Genomic DNA, 18410 nt, shown 5'->3' with positions numbered 1-18410 from the left:
GATTGACCTATTACTAACACATTTTCTCTTTTTGCACATGCGCTCATACTCTCCTGGGCAAGATTGGGCCTGTGCTTTCTCTTTTCTCTCTCTCTCTCTCACACACACACACAATTTTTTTCTGAATTATTTGATATAAGTTACATACATCATAGCCCTTTACCCTTAAATATTTCAGTGTGAATTTCCTAAGAATAGACATGTTCTCTCACTTAACCACAGTTTAGTTAACAACCTCATAATTTTGTATTAACACAATACTTTTATCTAACTTACCATCTATATTCCAGTTTTGTCAGTTGACCTAACATCATTCCTCTGTAACATTTTCCCCCTCCAGTTCAGATTCCAGTTCAGGGGTCAGGCTCTGAGTTTAGTAGTCAGATCTCTAGATTCCTTTAATCTGGGATATTTCCACAGCCTTTCTTTGTCTTTTATGACATTGACATTTTTTTAGGAATACCGTCTCTCCCTCTTCGTCCCCCTCCTTTTTGTTTAACTTTCAACAGAACATTCCTCATTTTATATTTGTCTGATGTTTCCTCATGATTAGATTGAGGTTATGCATTCTTGGTCAGAATACTGCATAGGTGGACGTTGGTCCTTCTCAGGGTATCGCATATGCAGGCACGCAATGTCTTTTATTCCTCATTGGTAATGTTAATTTTGCTCACTCACAGAAGTTTTTTACTCTCCCTTATAATTAATAAGTAGTCTGTGCAGAGACATTTTAAGAACATTCAAATAGTCTGTTCCATATCAAACTTTCCCCCTAGATTTAGCATTCATTAATAACTTTTGCCTGATCTAATATTTACCATGATGGTTGCAAAATGATGATTTTCCAACTCTAGCACTCCCTCCACATTTGCCAGTTGGCCTTCGGCATTCTAATCTAAGCAAGAGCCCTCTTCCTCCCTCCATTTATGTATCTGTTTGTTATTTATTTACGATTGGCATAGGCATATGAATTTCTTTTTTTCCCAATGGTTTATAAATTATTACTATACTTGAGCATTTTGATACTTAAATTGTCCCAGACTTGGCCATTTGACCCCTACATCTGGCTCTTGTGTAGGATAAGGCTTTTAACATAATTTCTAACTCTTGTTTGTGTTCATTTAGAAGAGTATTTTTATACTTTATTTCTTAAACCTAATGATGAGTGAAAAGTACAAGGCATTAAACAAAATTATCCTAGTAGATCAATGAACTTTGTTTAAATAATTAATAGCACAAAGCATGTAGATACAGGCTCTCTCATAGTAGCCCATTTTAGGTCCATAGGATGAGGTCATTCTTTTTTATGTTCCTTGTATCTCCACTCTTCTGGCTCTTAAAGGCCAATTGATGTATGAGATCATCTCCTCAGAATGGGTTGGGGATAAAGAAACAAAGTAATAGTCCATCCTTTCCCCTGGGAAGATTAAGTGTGCCTATGTGGTGTTCAGTCTTGAGGACTCTAGGGCCATGTGTAGTTCTGTCTATAGGATTAGTAGAAGAACTATAATCTTGTGAATTTTTTATGAGAATGACCTCAATAGAACTTGTCTTCAATAAGTTAAGAAAGGCGATAGTCTAAAAAGTTAGAATCACCCATTTCTTTTAGAACTGAGAGATTATATTTTATTCTATTCACATGACTTTGTTTTTTTTAATTCTCAAAGCTTATCCCACTTGTACTTTTCTTTCCATGTGCTAATTATCCTTTGCTTTCTTCAAAGAGTTCATTGGTATTTTACCTCAGTAAGACCTATTTCTTGAAAAACATTCCATATTTCTTTCCCAGCGCTACCTTGATGAAGCAGACAGAGATAAGGAGCGTTACATGAAGGAACTGGAGCAGTATCAGAAGACTGAGGCCTACAAGGTTTTCAGTAGGAAAACCCAGGACCGTCAGAAAGGCAAATCTCATAGGCAAGGTATCAGAACCAGAACCAAATGTATTTGTAGTTTGTTTTGCATGATGGAGTGTCACAAAGCTGACTATTAGAGTGATAATACAAAAGGTATGTTTCTATCATTTCTCTATTGTATTACATTCACTTACAAGCATCATCTTGAACTTTTATTAAAATCACGTTGCTCTCATTTAGAAATTTCAATTGGGTTTCCATATCCAGTATCAACAATTTGGCTTGTGCTCCAAGACCCCTTTTAGTTGTCTGTGCTTTTTCTTCTATTTCCAATTTAGTCATTTCTCTACCTCTAAACAAATCTGTCTGCTACACTACATAACCACCTTGCTGTAACACCTCTAAGCCTTTCATGTGATCATTTCTCCCAGCTTCCAGTGATCAATCATCCTTTTAATTCACTCATTCATGTATGCGTGTATTCAAAAAATGTATTGAACACCTCCTATTACATATCAGGATCTCACCTAGGCATTAAGGATGCAAAAGTAAACAAGATACAGAAGATCCCGGTCTTCATGGATCTTTTGTTCATCCCACTCTTAAAATATTGCTAAAAGTTCCCCTTCTTCAGGAAACACTGCCAAAGAAAGAAGCCCCACTCATAATAGCCTGTCATTCCTGAGCTATTGCGTCTTCTCCACATTTGGGCATCTTGCCTGCTAAACTGTAATGTTGTGCAAACAGCCTTTGGCATGTATTTCCTGTCCACTCTCCCACCCTGTTCTCCTCAAAGGTAAGAACTGTGTCTGCTGTTTCTCTTGTGTCTAACTGCATAACCTGTAAGATGGGATTCCCTTTAACTTGTGTTGACTGATTAATAAAGCTATCAGAGAAAATATGATATGTTTTGAGAGCCCACATATACCAGCAGTTTTTGTAGCTTAGCACAGTCATTTCCTTAGGTTTTGTTATTTTGTTTTGTTTTTCAGCTTAATGTTCTTATTCTATCATATTTTTAGATGCAGCCCGACAGGCCACTCATGATCATGAGGTAATTAACTTTCTGTCTACATAGCGTGTGTGTGTGTGTGTGTGTGTATGATATATGTATATAATAATGATGCTGTTTGAAATGCTGTTGGACTGTTTTTTAATGAATGGCAGAGTATTTCCTATCCTGTAATTAGGATTGGGTTAGTTGCCTTTAGCTCAAGGATTCTTAGCATATGGCAGACACTTATGTCATGAGTGTGTCCTTGAACTAAAGCCCCTAACTCTAGTCCTTTCTTATGGTCCAAGAATTTTATTGGCCTTAAATGCTGAAGATGGCTGGAATTTGGAGTGAGGTATAGAAATGAGGACCAACTAAAAGCTATAACTTGACCATAGTTTATCATCATCAGATACTATATTCTGACTCTCAAAAAGTTGTTATTTAGGGAATCCAGCACATAGTTAAAATGAACTATTCAACTTACAGCATCTACAGACCACAAGTGACATTATCTTGATTACTATGCCTACTTTCCTCACTGGCGCATATTGTTTACTGGCCTTTTCCTCTCCATTTGGTTCAGTCTCAGCAATAGGATTTAGACCTGTATTCCTATATAGGACTGAGGCCTGTGTGTGTTGGCTCTGCCGCATAGAGAGCTTTAAATATATATATAGCCTATGATTAATATATGGTTCTAAGAAAATAAAATTTGTGGTAATTTCATGCATGAAAATGCTCAATGACTCCTCATTGCTTACCAAATCACATTCAAACTTAGCAATCAGGGTTTTCTGTAATTAAGCCCCAATTTCCCTTTCCAAATACCTTAACTCCCATATTTCCCGTATATATCTTATGTACTTAAAAACCTTTAATACTCACTGTCCTCCAAGTGCCCCATCCTCTTCTGCCTCATGCCTGTGCTCATATTCTTCCTTTCACGAGAATACTTTCTTTCCCTCACTCATTTTTTCTATTACCCTCTCCCATCGTCCAATTTTGCCTCTAAATTCTAGTCATCCATCAAACCCTATTTCAAGTTCCATTTCCTCCTTCAAGCTTTTCCTGTTTCCTCCAACTTCTTTTAAACCTCACAGCTCTCTATATTTCTCTTACGCATTTAGCTGATCTGGCTAAGGTGCCAAAGTTACTCAAGTGCTTCTGTTATTAACACGCTTGGATTATAATCTCTTTGAAGGCATGCATGGTCTAGTTCCATCTTGTACCCATCCCATCTAGCATGATGCCCTTGCATGGAAGAGTTCTTCCATAAATACTTACTTATTTCTATACAAAACCCATTTGTTGAAATAACAATGGATATTTACACAAAAAGAATTTTCTGATATACTCTTTTGCATGTATTGGGTTTTTTACTAAATCAAGGAAATCATTTCTTCAAAATAATAATGTATTTATCTTGGAGTTGTAGTTCTCATACCTAATTTGGTATTGGTGACCTTCAAAACATAGAGAAGACTTTTAGATTCACAAGTCAAATAGATTTATTACCATCCATGAATTATAAAGTGAGAAGCATAGTAAATATTAGCATTTTATTCTTCATATAAATCCTATATAAATGTAGTTACATATGACATCTCTGTGTTTCAATTAGGATGAAATCTTATTTTTTTTTTGCTTGAGAAATTGTACGTACACTATATATTTTAAATCATAATTGAATAGTGTTGCAAGCTTTCCATATTGCCAGATACTTATATAATTACTTATTTCTCCTTCCTTTGTGTGCCCAACCCACCAATATCATGAAATTACCAAACTTCCTTTTTTCCCTATTAAGCATCCTTTATAGCTTCTCTATCCTTAATGGTTACAAAAGAGAGTATGGACAGTAATCTAAATTATTAGAGCTCACATTTTCTAGTCAATGACTGACTCTTTTCATCACTATGGATTTTGCTGGCCAAACCATATGTGGCATTTTTGCCTCTCATAAAGTTAATAGTTGCCATCAGAAAAGATTTAGTAGACTTAGTCATAGAAGCTGCTGCTACTGATTTGAGAAATGAAGGTTTTTTAAAATACATTATTAGTATGATATGAATTTCTATGATATATGAAAAGGAATAAGTCTCTGTGTGATTTCCCTGTTTCAGGATTAGACTCACGTGAAACACAGAAAAGGAGGGAGCCAGCAGTAATTTCTCAAATGTGTATACAGTAGGGTCTATAAATCTGTTGTATGCCCACATCAGGATAAAGCTCTCTTAGTAAGGTTGTTAACCCAGTTAATGTCCCCCACTTTATCAGTTTTTATTGAATAATATCTTACTAAACTAGGTAATTTCAAAAGAGTTGCAATAAAAACAAAACCTCTTTGACAATTGTTAAACATAGTTACACATAACATCTTAGAGTATAATAAGAGTTAAGAAAAATAAGAAAGCACTACAAGTGGAAAACAAAAGGAGCCACAGAAGCCCCCATGGAAAGGAGGAACTGAATCAGACCTTAAAGATGACCCAAGTTTTGTGGGGCACTTCAGATATATTTATATTAATATATATATGTAAAATGGCTTGAGCAGAGTTATGAGGAAGTTAATAAAAGAGCAAGTACCTTGCAAAGCGCCTAAAACATCAGTTTCTAAAAACATGCTTATTTCCCTTTACTTATCCTATTAGGAATAAAATGGCAAATGCCGTAAAATAGTCTTCGAGCTCACTTCAAAACTACTAAGACCTCAGAAATCCTCTCAACTGACCCCCTCATTTTGCCGGTGAGGAAAATGACTTGCCTGAGACAGGAAAGAACTTCCCAGAATCACTTATTGAATTAGTTAGAGGCAGAATTGTGACTGAAAGCCAGGCCTCTGTAGCCCCCTCTTATTTAGCACTCCTGGCAGCACCTGCCACGTTATATGGAATAAACAGTGTTGCAAGTTAAAATGGGCCAGGTTGCCTGTGATGTCAGCAAAATTTGTTGCCACTTGAGACAGAAACGATTTGATTTGTGTGTATGTAGTAAAGAAACCTATTGTATTCCCTAATGGAACTTAGATTCCTAAGACATTGTTGCCAAGGCAGTTACTGGAGAGCATATTAGAGCCAAAGAAATGCTGACCTGAAAGCCATTCAAGCCATTCTGCATAGCAGTGGGGCACTTAAGCCTGGTACACAGTATTAAGAGCATTCCCTAAGGTAAAGGGCACTTGAGAGAAGCATATCACTCTCTATGAAATTCTGGCCCTGAGCCTAGATCACAGCAAAATAGTTTCAGTTCAAAAGGCCTCTGTTCTCTTACCCTCCACTCAATATATAGAATGAAAACCAAAGTGAAGAGTATTCTTGCTCCTCTCAAATCAAAAGCCAGCCTGCTAGACCCAGGAGTCAGCTAGTGTTACTCTCAAGAAAGTGTCTAAATCTCATGTGAGGACTAAGATAGAAACAATAATTTTGTTTCTCCTTTAATTTATGGGAAATGACAAAATGACACTCAGCCTGAACAGATTAGACCCTTTCAATGAAGAGGTAATGAAATCCTTATGATTTTAATCCCTTGAGTGACCCTTGGAGCAGCTTAAGTATATCTGAGCCCCCAAGAGGATCCTGTCCAATGCCAAGTAAAGTACTCAGTAATGGAAGAGTGCTGATGGTTTTTATGACGACTCTTCAGTTAAGTAGAATTCTCTGTTGCCTTTCAGAGACTGAACAGTTTCATTTAATTGCTTTGGTGTTTCTTTTTTTGCACTCTAAGAATCTATACCAAAAGGCAGTGTGTTAATAAATGCACCTATGTGGTGCTGTCCTCTGCCCTTATGTAGTTAGCCTGGTTTGGTTTGGACTGCTCTGGCAAGGAAGAGAGCAGAATTACCCATCTGAGCAGAATCTAGGCCTTGGAGAGGGCTCTTGGTACCATGGTAATGGGAGCCAAGCATCCCCACCTACCCATCTGACTGGCAGATATTCAGACCTATGGCTAGGTAAACTGATCTCACAGAAGCCTGTGCAGTTAACTAAGAGACCAAACAAGATGAGACGATAAAATCATAAGACCTTATCCTAAGTCATGTATGGACTTATGCTTATATCTGTTATGTCTTGTATAGTAACAGAGTTAAAGAATATGGTAAGCCAGCAGAGTCGAGAGAAAGTCACTGAGAAATATGCCTAAGATACCTTCTGGAACCAGCCTTTCTTGTCCATACATTAGTTCTCTTTGAAATCCACCAAGAGCTGGCTAGAGGTAGAGCTTTGCATGTTGAAACTGGGGCTTTCAGTGGTAATTTTGTTGTTTGTTTTTAAATTGTTCTGGAAAACTTCACTTTCTTTCTTTAAGAGGTAAAAGATAGGGTAAAAACTAAGTGCTCTGAAAGTGTTTTCAGGTAAATACATTGTTTTTCAGACTTCCATCTTAGAAGTCTCTCTTGATCAGCTGCCATTGGCAGGCAGCTCACACAGCGCCGCCCCGACCCCTAAGGAGGCAGACACCAGTATGAAAACAGGATCTTGGCTGTCAGAATTCCCTCATAGGCTGTTAAGTGCTTAACCTTTCTACTGGGCCCCAAATCATATTTGTGTTCAAAGATAAAAGACTAGTGGTGGCAAGAGTAGGAGAGATACATTCTATCTGGCAAGAGTAGGAGAGATACATTCTATCTCTGGCATTAAATGTGTTTCTATAGGAATGATTTCTAGATTTTTTAAACTGTTCTTTATGTTATAAAGGTTTTGGAATCTTCAGATTTCACTAGCAATTTCTTCAGTACTCATTTCCCACTGTTCTCTTTACCATCTTATATTATGCAAGATTTTAAATACTGCCAAGACACTTACAATTTACGTTCTTAATGCTTTCAACGTCAAATTCATTGTAGAAACTGCAGCCAAAGCATTTTGAAATATTGACTTTATTCACAAGGATCATTGTGGAATATATTTTGCAGTGGTTTTGTGAGACTTTTATTTTTAATGACTTATTGGTGAATTAATTTTAGGTTTATTATTCTTTTCTATCTAACATAATCCTTGGCATTCTCATACATAGAGCCCAGTTATTTCTGGATTTTTGGTTTTGTTTGTTTGTTTTTCCTGTGTCCGAAGAAAGTCTAAAAGGTCCCCAACTATAGGCTGCCCTTGTAAATAAGTAGAAGTAAAAGTAGAAATCCCAATGGAATACCATTATTATTGCTCATGGCTGGCAGATCTCTGCTTAAAATTCTTATTGTCCACTCTGCAAATTTAGATTGCATAATCCTATCTCAGAGAGCACTTTATGTGCACAACCAACAGAAGCAACAGAAAAAACACCTAGAAATTCTCTTTCTATATTCCTACCTCAACCACTTTCTCCACTGTATACTGTTCCCTATTCAAAGCACAGAGCTAAGAAATGGTTTCCAAAATCTCCATTAGGGAAGTTTATGTAGGTTTGTTTTAAGGTTTCTCATTGCACAGCAGTTGTCACCTGAGAGATCTGAATATTTGACCTGCTTGAGCTTTCTTGGTTCCAAACAAAAGGTGAATACATTTTCCTCACAGCCTCACCTAGACTGATTCCTGCTCATCCTACTATTTCTTTAAGGAAAACATGACCATTGTGCCTTTAGGCACTACTGTTTAATTTAGCTTCTGTTTAAGAATTAACTATTTTGTTACTCTTGATTCGCAGAAAGAAGCAGAGGTAAAGGAACGGTCTGTTTTTGACATCCCTATATTTACAGAGGAATTCCTGAACCACAGCAAAGGTGATTACCAAAGGATCATTTTGTGTTACTCAGGTCTATGACAGGGGATTTAGTTGTCAGGAGGAATTCATTGCTGAAAAGCAACGGTAGTGATATTCCAGACCCTGGGACTGGTCTGGAAGAAGAAAACTGCTTCTATTTCACTCTCTATTAAAAGCAGCTACTCAGAGACCCGTGGAGGACAGCTGAGCCAGTGTTGTCAAAGCTTCTTTAGTCTCTGGATCAGAGGAAATAAATGTACATCACTAATTCAATTGCTTGCAGGCTCTTAGCCTAGAACCCTTTGTACAAATGAAAGCTTACATGGATGTCCAAAATATAAAATAAATACGAGCAAAGCTGACCCCACTGCAGTAAAGATGTGGACCCACAGCTGTGCTTGCCCAGTCTCCCAGGATCCCCCTGTGGAACCCCTCAGGCTTCTCATTGAACAGCTTTAAAAAATCAAACAAACAAACAAATACTGGGAATTACAGCTGTTCCTTGCAATCTTAAGTATAGAATATGACCAGCTTTAAGAATTAAAATAACTCTGGGGAGCCAGGTGTTTTATTGCTGAAATTGCTATCTGGAAGGCCATAATGAGAATAGGGACACGAGGAGGGGTAGCTAATTAGAGACAGCTAAGCAGGACTTCCTGTAAGAGTCATCGGGACTCCTCAGAGAGGCTGGTATTACCTGGGTTTTGTGGGGGTTTTGTCCTCAGCTCGGGAGGCAGAGCTCCGTCAGCTTCGAAAATCCAACATGGAGTTTGAGGAGAGGAACGCAGCCCTGCAAAAGCACGTGGAGAGCATGCGCACAGCGGTGGAGAAGCTGGAGGTGGACGTGATCCAGGAGCGGAGCCGCAACACCGTCTTACAGCAGCACCTGGAGACCCTGCGGCAGGTGTTGACAAGCAGCTTCGCCAGCATGCCCTTGCCTGGTAATGTCATCCCTAGCTGAGCCCTGTAAAGTGGCGGGGGCGGGGGGAGGTTCTGTTCATGTTGGTACTGGTGTGGTGAGGCTGAAGTCTCGCCTCCAGAGGAAAATCAGTAAACTCAGGGGTCTTTTCCTCAGAGGTTTTTGTGGGCCATGTAATAGAATCTCAGTATTGGTCAAAATCATCCAGATTTCAGGCTCTCTGCTCAGTTAAATTTTTCTTCAGTTATATTTTCATGCAGTCTACTTTCTATTAAGCTTAATTTGATATTCTGAACAGTGGAAGCTGAGTAATATTAAAGTCCTGAGTGGAGCACTTTTTTTTTTTTTTTAATTGTGGTGTAATTGACATATAACATTGTGTTAGTTTCAGGTGTACAACGTAATGATTCGCTATCTGTATACGCTGTGAAATGATCACCACAAGTCTAGTACCATGCATCACCATACAGAGTTACCAAAAAAATTTTTCTTGTGGTGAGAACTTTTAAGATATACTTTCTTGGCGACTGTCAAACATGTAGTACAATATTATTGACTACAGTCACCATGCTCTACATTACATCCCCATGACTTATTTTATAACTAGAAGTTTTTATTTCTTGATCCCCTCCCCCAACTCACCCACCCCCCCCAGAGCATTTTTCTGATGTATATTTGCTTGCTTTGTAATATTGTCTTAATGTGAAGGAAAAGGAAAACAAATACTAGTATTTCTTATATACTCTTTCATTTTGAAAATAGTCACAGCAGAGCTGGAAGAGTCTTTAACCTTTTGTTCTATGCAACTACTCCTATATACTGCACAGCAATTATATAGCCCATCTGTTTATTTAGAGTATGTGGATTAATTTCATTTCTTTGAGGTCTAAAAGTCTCTCCTCTGAAAGTAAAATCTTCTCTATGGAGCAGACCACATTAGAGTCAAGTTTCTTTCGCTGTGGAATCACTGATCTGTGTTATGGTTGAACTGAATGGGAGGATTTTCTTACTTTTTCTTCTTATCTCACTTCAGGAAGTGGAGAGACACCTACAGTGGACACTATCGACTCCTATATGAACAGACTGCACAGTATTATTTTAGCTAATCCCCAAGACAATGAAAACTTCATAGCTACAGTTCGAGAAGTTGTGAACAGGCTTGATCGTTAGGGAATGGTGAGTGCTCACTGACGTGATTCGTACGTGCCAGCATGTCATCAAAAATAAGATGGCACTAGACTTTATCAATACTACTAAAACCCTGGAATTACGTTGAATAAGTGAGTTGGAGACTTGATTAAGATTCCTGTTGCATGGTTGCTAAATGTAGTAAATAGTGTTGGAAAACTGAATCAAGATAGTTTTTCCTCATGCATGCCTCCACATGGCTTAATGGAAAGAGCGTGATTTTTGTGGTTGGACCTCAGTTCTAGCTTTGTCACTTATTAGCTGTATTCTCAGGTATTAGTTTCCCAAAGGGCTTTGAAGGGTGAGTGAGAAATTTAGAGAAAATAACCCCCCAAATAACACATAGAACAAAATAAATATCGCTTAACTGTTAAGCTTCCTTTTCCCTGTAAATTTAATGATAATTTACAATAGTCAGTGAGACATTGTATGTGTACAAGCCTCTATAAGTAAGAAGCTTTTCATTAATCACTCAATATCAGAGTAACTGTAGTATGTTAAATGTTAATGTGGACTAACCTTACAGTGAAACAGTTAATGCCTTGATTAAATATATTAAAAAATAAATAAACTCTCAATAAGTAGAAAGAGAGGAAAGAGAAAATAAGCTTTTTAAAAACATATTCAACAAATGACTAGTAGTATGTGTTGCATCCTTTTAGAAGAGAAAAAAGTACATTTCCCAAAGGAATCTGCTTATATAAACTTTTTGGTACTAATGGTCAGTCATCAGGTACCATGTCTTAAATGGAACTGATATTTGTTCACTCAAATTCCTGTAGAGATAGGGTACCCTTTAGTATGTCATTCCACAAAATTGACAGCCCTTTGGTCTGTCAGTTAAATTGTTCCATACCTGCAGACATATAAACTGTGTGGAAATCTTGGGGTTGAACCATACAGTGAGTGGCCATATATGAATACTAAAACAAGAATGGATAGCAGGATATGCTCCTTAGAATGGCTGGTCATGGGCTTGGATCCTTATTTATTTGTCTTGCAGGTACATGAGCACACTCATATACATACTCATATTCTAACATGGTCTGGACCTTGAGCAACATGTGCAAGAATAAATAAAATCCATGATTCTTTATCTAATGAGGCCACATCTGCCAGCATAGACAAAAGCAGTAGTCTTTATCCTTCTTGTCCAAGCCCTCGAATAGTAACTGTACAAGGCAATTTATTATACTTTAGCCTCAGCCGTGCTCTGATGGGGAAAGGATTACTGTCCTTCTAGTGAGTAGCCAGATGGAAAGGACCACACTTCTAAGAGATGGCTGGACTCCCTGCAGAATAAAGAAATGGCATTACTGCTGCTGTTTGTGAAGGGAACAGCTTGTAAATCTAGGCTTGGGATTTTTAGGAGCTCATCATCCTTCTCATTTTCACACAGTGTTTTCAATTAGCACTCTTGTAGGCTTGAAAAGAGAGAGCTGGGAGAAACAGTATGGAGGATTGTGAAAGAACACAGTAATTGATAACGTGGTGTCTCCTCACATAGGTATAGGGCAGTTATTGCAAGTTCTGAGCCAAAAATGGTTTTCCATTTTGAGCATTTGGCCAGTAAGACTCTCCTAAAGCTTTATCTATCTTAAGGATATAAACTGTAGTATCTGCTTTACGAGGTGTCTTTGAAAACCTAGAATGTGATGATTATTCTTGATTTTAACCTACAAATATTTTGCCCTTGAAAGAAACAGTACCTGAAAATGTGAACCGTTTTATTACCGCAGATTCTTACAATCTAGCCATGTAAACATAACTAAGAATGGATAGTTCTCCATACCCTCTGAAACTGTCAAATGAAACAATTATAAAGACTGTGATTAACACTAGCTTGGCCTCATTATACAAGTATGTACAGACAGCTAGGCCTGATGTCCCCAGCATTCATGGTGCAGTTAATTACTCTGACATGAGCTTGGCAAAGGTTTCTTCCATTGTCAGGACCCAGTGAGTGAAAGGAAGCTAATGGTCTACAGCTTTAGAGGAGCATATTAGAGCTGGAAGGGGTGTTTAGAAATCCCATCATTTTACATATGAAGAAACTGAGTCCCAAAGAGGCAGAATCTCTTGCCTGAAAATACCTGAGTAGGTGGGTGCAGAACTAGAACACATGTATCTAAACTCAGTGGGGTTTCTAAAACGTTGATACAAGGAGGTAGGGATGGGTGTAAGGGGAAAGCACTAAAAAAAAATCATAGAATGAGAGCATTAAGATAAATGGGAGGTAATTAGGAAAAAATTACAATCCAGCAATTATAATGTTATAAAATTTTGGTCAGCCATTTTATAATTATCTTTATAGTTATATAATGGAAGAATTACCCCAGCTGTCATCTTTCTTTGTGGCTAACTTGTACTTAGAAAAAAGTGGAGCTGGGAGGAAGTCATGGGGGTGATTTCATATTAACAGATGACTACTGTATATAAACTATCAAAAGCCATATGTTGCTTGATTTCAGTTGAACCAAGTGATAAATATTTGCCTGTTTGAGGATTGGAAAAAAAAAATATATGTGATTGCATTTTTATCAATGTAAAAATGTATTCATCTTATGCACACAGTACATCCCTATCCATGCAGAGGGCCTTAGATTTATACTTGAAGAAAATTGGTTTTGAATGACCAGGACTAAAGTAAAGTACAAATTTTTCATCATCAGATTTGTCCCTGATACTTGCTTTTCTGTGTTCAGCTGGCAATTTTCCAACCTCCCCGTTGTGGCTGAGCTGGAGCAGGGCCACATTTTTCACTGAAATGTTGTCTAAAATGCCTCAGTGAGGTTGGTTGCTTGCAGCTTTATGAGCTCTTTAGTTTACATACACCCTGCTACTCACCGTAACCCTTTTTTTTTTTTTTTTTTTTTTTTTGGCCACGTAGCACTGGGTGTTTATTCTGCATAATAATAATAATAAACGACACTGTGAGCATTTACACATGCCGGCACATCCTAAGTACTTTACGTGTGCTGGCTCGTTGACTCCTTGCCACAACTCCATGAAGTTTTTCTTTTTTCCATTTAATTTAATTTTATTTTTTTATTAATTTTTACTGGAGTACAGTTGCTTTACAATGTTGTGTTAGTTTCTGCTGTACAGCAAAGTGAATCAGCCATAGGATACACATATCCCCTCTTTTTTGGATTTCCTTCCCATTTAGGTCACCACAGAGCACTGAGTAGAGCTCCCTGTGCTCTACAGTCGTTCTCATTTGTCATCTATTTTATACATAGTATCAAGAGTGTATATACGTCGATCCCAATCTCCCAGTTCCTCCCACCCCCCCTCCCCCTTGGTATCCATATGTTTGTTCTCTACGTCTGTGTCTCTATTTCTGCTTTGTAAATAAGAACATCTATACCATTTTTCTAGGTTCCACGTACCTTAACCCTTTTGAAAATAGAGCAAAGCATTATTTTAACCCATAGCCCTAACCCTTTCTGATCTGTGCTTACGTTTTGGTATCCTTTTTTTTTTTTTCTCCCAATTCGACAGGTCTTAAAGCTCCAAGATGTTCTGTAAGTGGTTTTACTTGTTTGGAATGAGAAGCCATCCATGGAAATTTGAATTGAGTGGAGGCAGAGAGGGAGTACAGATTACTCTGCTTGTGAAGGAACTGTCAGTTGAGTTAAATGCCTTCACCCCAGGAAGCCATATGAGGGAGCAATAAAAGGAACATGTATGTGAACTTCCTATGGAATCGTCCTCGTGAAGCTTTGACCGTGTACAGCCACTCTCCCAAGTCTTCAGTTTCCTATCATTTCTATTTCTGTTAAAGTGGGTCTGCATATATTCTGCTGACCAGGCGCCCCTGAGACTGGCATCTTCTGCAGCAGAATGGAAGCTTTCTTATTGTTCTGCTTCATTCAGATTGGACTCTTTTTATCAGTGGCTCTGTGGTTTTATCAGTGGTTTTCCTACCTAGCTGTCACTTTTTTTTAATGCTTTTGGGGGTTATTTTTTTATTTCCTTCACCCCCACCAAGCTAGACATCTCCATTTTCTGACCTCTTGGCTTTGTTGCTCAGCAGGGTTCTGAAGGAGAGTTTCTCTCATTGGACAGGCCCAGTCTTCTCCCATCTTTGTCCTGCTGTGACTCCAAAGAAAGGAGCTTCTTGTTGACAGTGTCCTGTGGAGTGGGGCTGTGTTTCGTACCCCACACAGCGCTCAGTGGGTGCCAGCCCTCGTGGAGGCTTTGTGGTTGCTGCCCTGAAGGAGAATGCTCTTGCCTTCCTCCTTGGTACTGCCTGCTGTTTTCTGAGCGTTGCCTGCACATACCCTGCGTCCCAGCCCCAGCAAGGCTCTTCTGTTCCCATCTGTTGGCAGTGACTTGTGAAATATTTTTGCTGAGGAAAAGGTCATTGGTAAACAGGACAGAACAAGAAAAGTAGTTTCTCATTTGGTATTGAAAAAAATCCTAAAGTTTATCATAAGTGAAAACAGAGGGAATCCCTGTCTGCCTGAGGTGTACCGATTCATGGATATGGATGGGTGGAAATGCCATTCAGAATAGCCTCCAGCTGATGGAGAAGGACATGGGGGAATTCTCATGTCCTTTGTCTTCCTTCTCTAATCATAACTGCAGAGTCTCTGTCAAAAGGACAGGCTTCCCTTCCTTCTCCCTGCTTAATTAGTAAGTGATTTTTTTTTTTTTTTTTAAACACCCAAAGGGAAGAAGGGTTTCTGTTTCTCACCTCAGGGTTTGGTTTTGTTGTGTTGTGTTTGGATGCTCTGGAGCACAAGGCTGGTGGTTGCAGCTGAGATCTTTGGAGCCAAAGCAGGGCATGCTGAGCCCATTGTCTAGGCACCACCGCCACCGAAGGCGGGTGGAAGTGTGGCCCCCTCACAATATGCTCACAGGCCAGGGTGCAAGCCAGAAACCCCCGTCATGTTGCTGCATCATCCTGTCTTCTCAGCATCCCCTCCCCTGATTTCTTTCTTAACCCAAAGGAAATAAAACAACAACAAAAAACCTTTTTGAAAATTCTGACACGAACACACATCAAATTTCCATGTACCGAAGCCCATATATCACCACTTGGCAGGCTTTTAGAATAAGAGCCCATCATTATCTATCGCTGTAAACCTAGCCAACTCACCTGCTCTTCTCTATTTTCTTGTTTTCCTGCTCTCACCTGCCATTCCTGTCACTTCTCTCAGACTCCCTGCCTGCTAAGTCCAAGCTGGAATGCACTGTGTGTCTGTGGCAGGACACCCAAGCCAGTTCTGGAAGTTTGTGTCTGCCTTCTGCCAAATACTTTCTCTCCTTTCTTCCTCCTACTCTCTGTTTCTCCTTTGTGTCAGTTTTGCACAGCGTTCTTAGCAGTGCCGTAGACCAGGAAAGGCTGTAAGCTGGTCCAAAGATCATCATTCTCCTGAGTCTAGCTAGGATACCTGACATTGACTTGAGACATCTGCATATTCAGGAAAGCACGAGATCTTGAGAAAGCCTACAGTCTGAAATCATTTTCACAAAATAACAGCCTGCTTCTGACATGCTGGCTGGCCCTCCTAGCAGCTACACACCTGACTCACTGGTGGCTGGGATCCAGCTGCCACAAAACAAGCAGGTTCTGTGAAGCAGGTCTGCGTCACCTCCTCTCTCCTCTTTGCCCAGCCAGGAGGTAGTAAATGAGGTCACAGGCTAACATGATACCTAATTCACATTTCCCAGTAAACTTGTAGATGTTATTGCACTTACATGTTCTTCTCAAGAAATAAGTTGTTGCCTATTCAGTGTTACAGATTTCTTTCTTTTTATTGAAACACAAGGAGCAGCTGAGGAAAATGAGACAAAGTGTTTTATTTCTGACAAAATAAAATTTTAGAAAAAAATTTGTGTACATGTGTTTGAAACTGTTGAAATGCCAAGTTTTCTGTACAAGTGTTTTTGTAACTAAACTTTTAGATTTTCTTTGTTTTTTAAGAAGTCGATATGCTTGCTTGACATTTGCCTCATTAAAACTTTTCTGTGTTGAATCCACCCGATTCAATTTTACCTGCATTGCCTTTTCATCTTAAAGACTTTGTCAACTCTACAGTAATCATCAAGTCTTTTAAAGCAGTAACACATTCATTTTACTAATTGCTTATTCAAAATGTGTCTTAGCCTGTTTGAGAATTCAGCTCTCTTAATGTATGTTATAAGAATACAATGAGTTATAATTCATTTTAATGTAGCGATAGTATTCTGGAGGCAACTTGAAAGAAGTCTGATGTTCTTAAAGTCAGTGACTTCAGTCCCCTTGATAGGAGACTTTTGACTTCCTTTTGACTGAAGAGATAAATTGTCCTTAAATGCTTGCTTTTAAAAATAACCACTACTTCACCAATCAAAATCATTTTTAAAGGAAATTTGTCACCTACTTCCACCATGCTTTTAAAATCCTAGGGGTGAGCTCACCTGGCTTCCAAACCCTGCAGCTCTCCAAGTAGCTAGTTGTGTGGCATTGGGTGAGACTTGCTTTGTTCCAGCTCCAGTTTTCTCATCTGACATGCCTCAGCTCTCTTACACTTGTTAGAAAGATAGAATCAAGTAACAGAATCGACCATGCTTTGGAGGATATGAAGACTCTGTTACATGAATGCGAAGAATTATTGAGGTAACTCAGTTAGGATCAGGCTTGACTACATTTAACAGAAACTCAAATCAGCAAAAGCTTGAATAAGAAACTTATTTCTCTCACTGAAAAGTATTCCAAAGGTAGGCAGTCCAAGACCAATATAGAGGCTCCTGTCTGCACCACGATATGGTTCCTTTCTCAAGGTCACCTCATGGTCCAAAATAGCCACTTGACCGTCAGCCATCATTTGAAATTCCTGGCAGCATAAAGAAAAGAAAAAACGGGCAAGGACAAAATGGGCAAACTCAGCTGAGTCAGCACCCTTTAAAGAGCCTTCCCGGAAGCCACACTCAACTTCCAGAACGTAATCACATGACAACAGCTAGCTATATGGAAGGCAGAGGAATGTCATCTTTCCTTGGACATTACTGCCCCCAATAATATACAGGTTTTAGTCAGTAAGGAAGGAGAAAATAAATACAGAGTAGGCAGCTAAGTTAATTTCATGACTCACATGTGTGACTCCATGCACACACTAAGGCCAGCCCTGCTATATTAGTAAACAAGATGCATCATCCTGCCTTTGCCTCTTGGCCATCGAGAATGACCACGTAATTCCTTGGCACCTTTTTCCCCCTTAAACAGTCAGAAAGCTGACAACTTGAGTTAGCATTTCCTGTTCCCACCTTAGCTCCTCCCTTACCCTCAACACTGGTGGCCAGTCTTGTTTGGTAAAAGTCAACATAAACAGGTGGCAATATCTCCCCCAGTTGTTTGTTCCCTTTCTCTAACTGCTCAGCATCTGCTGGATTAAAACAACAACAGGATAATCTTTCCCTGAGGGTGGGGAAATTGTGAAGTATTGCTTGGCGGGAAAAGCTCATAGCTACTTCCTGCCCTCTAAATTTCCTGCCTTGCAACTGAGGGTTTTCTTTGTTTTCTTTATTTGCCTTTTGATACATAGCCTGTGCTCAGAAATATATTTTATAATATCTATAGAAATAAACACTAGCTCATACACCAACTCACAAAAAAGATGAGGATCAGGAGTTACAAAGGTCAACTGAAAAATATTAATGTACTTCCTCTCACCCAGAAGCCATTTCAGTTTAGTTTTCATGGGAATGTGGTCTATAGGGAGAAACTTCTGCCAGAAGCATAAATGTAAGCTCTGTTAGCCTAGAA

The 18410-nt window shown here is 38.9% G+C and overlaps 1 protein-coding gene across 2 annotated transcripts in view; it reads left to right on the top strand.

Annotated features, from left to right (window-relative positions):
- Positions 1 to 16641, top strand: part of HMG20A (high mobility group 20A) — a 69088-nt gene extending 52447 nt beyond the window's left edge. For both annotated transcript variants that reach the window (XM_082387051.1, XM_082387052.1), the window contains exons 5-10: positions 1790 to 1922; positions 2879 to 2910; positions 8491 to 8566; positions 9273 to 9488; positions 10500 to 10642; positions 14159 to 16641. In XM_082387051.1, the coding sequence (XP_082243177.1) occupies positions 1790 to 1922; positions 2879 to 2910; positions 8491 to 8566; positions 9273 to 9488; positions 10500 to 10636 (594 nt within the window). In that variant the 3' untranslated portion in view covers positions 10637 to 10642; positions 14159 to 16641. The remainder of the gene's footprint in view (positions 1 to 1789; positions 1923 to 2878; positions 2911 to 8490; positions 8567 to 9272; positions 9489 to 10499; positions 10643 to 14158) is intronic.
- Positions 16642 to 18410: the final 1769 nt, after the last annotated feature.

Source organism: Balaenoptera borealis, assembly GCF_965194805.1.
Source record: "Balaenoptera borealis genome assembly, chromosome: 3".
In the NCBI taxonomy this organism is placed as follows: domain Eukaryota; kingdom Metazoa; phylum Chordata; class Mammalia; order Artiodactyla; family Balaenopteridae; genus Balaenoptera; species Balaenoptera borealis.
Note: the sequence above shows the minus strand (reverse complement) of the source record. Positions and strands in the feature narration are given on the sequence as shown.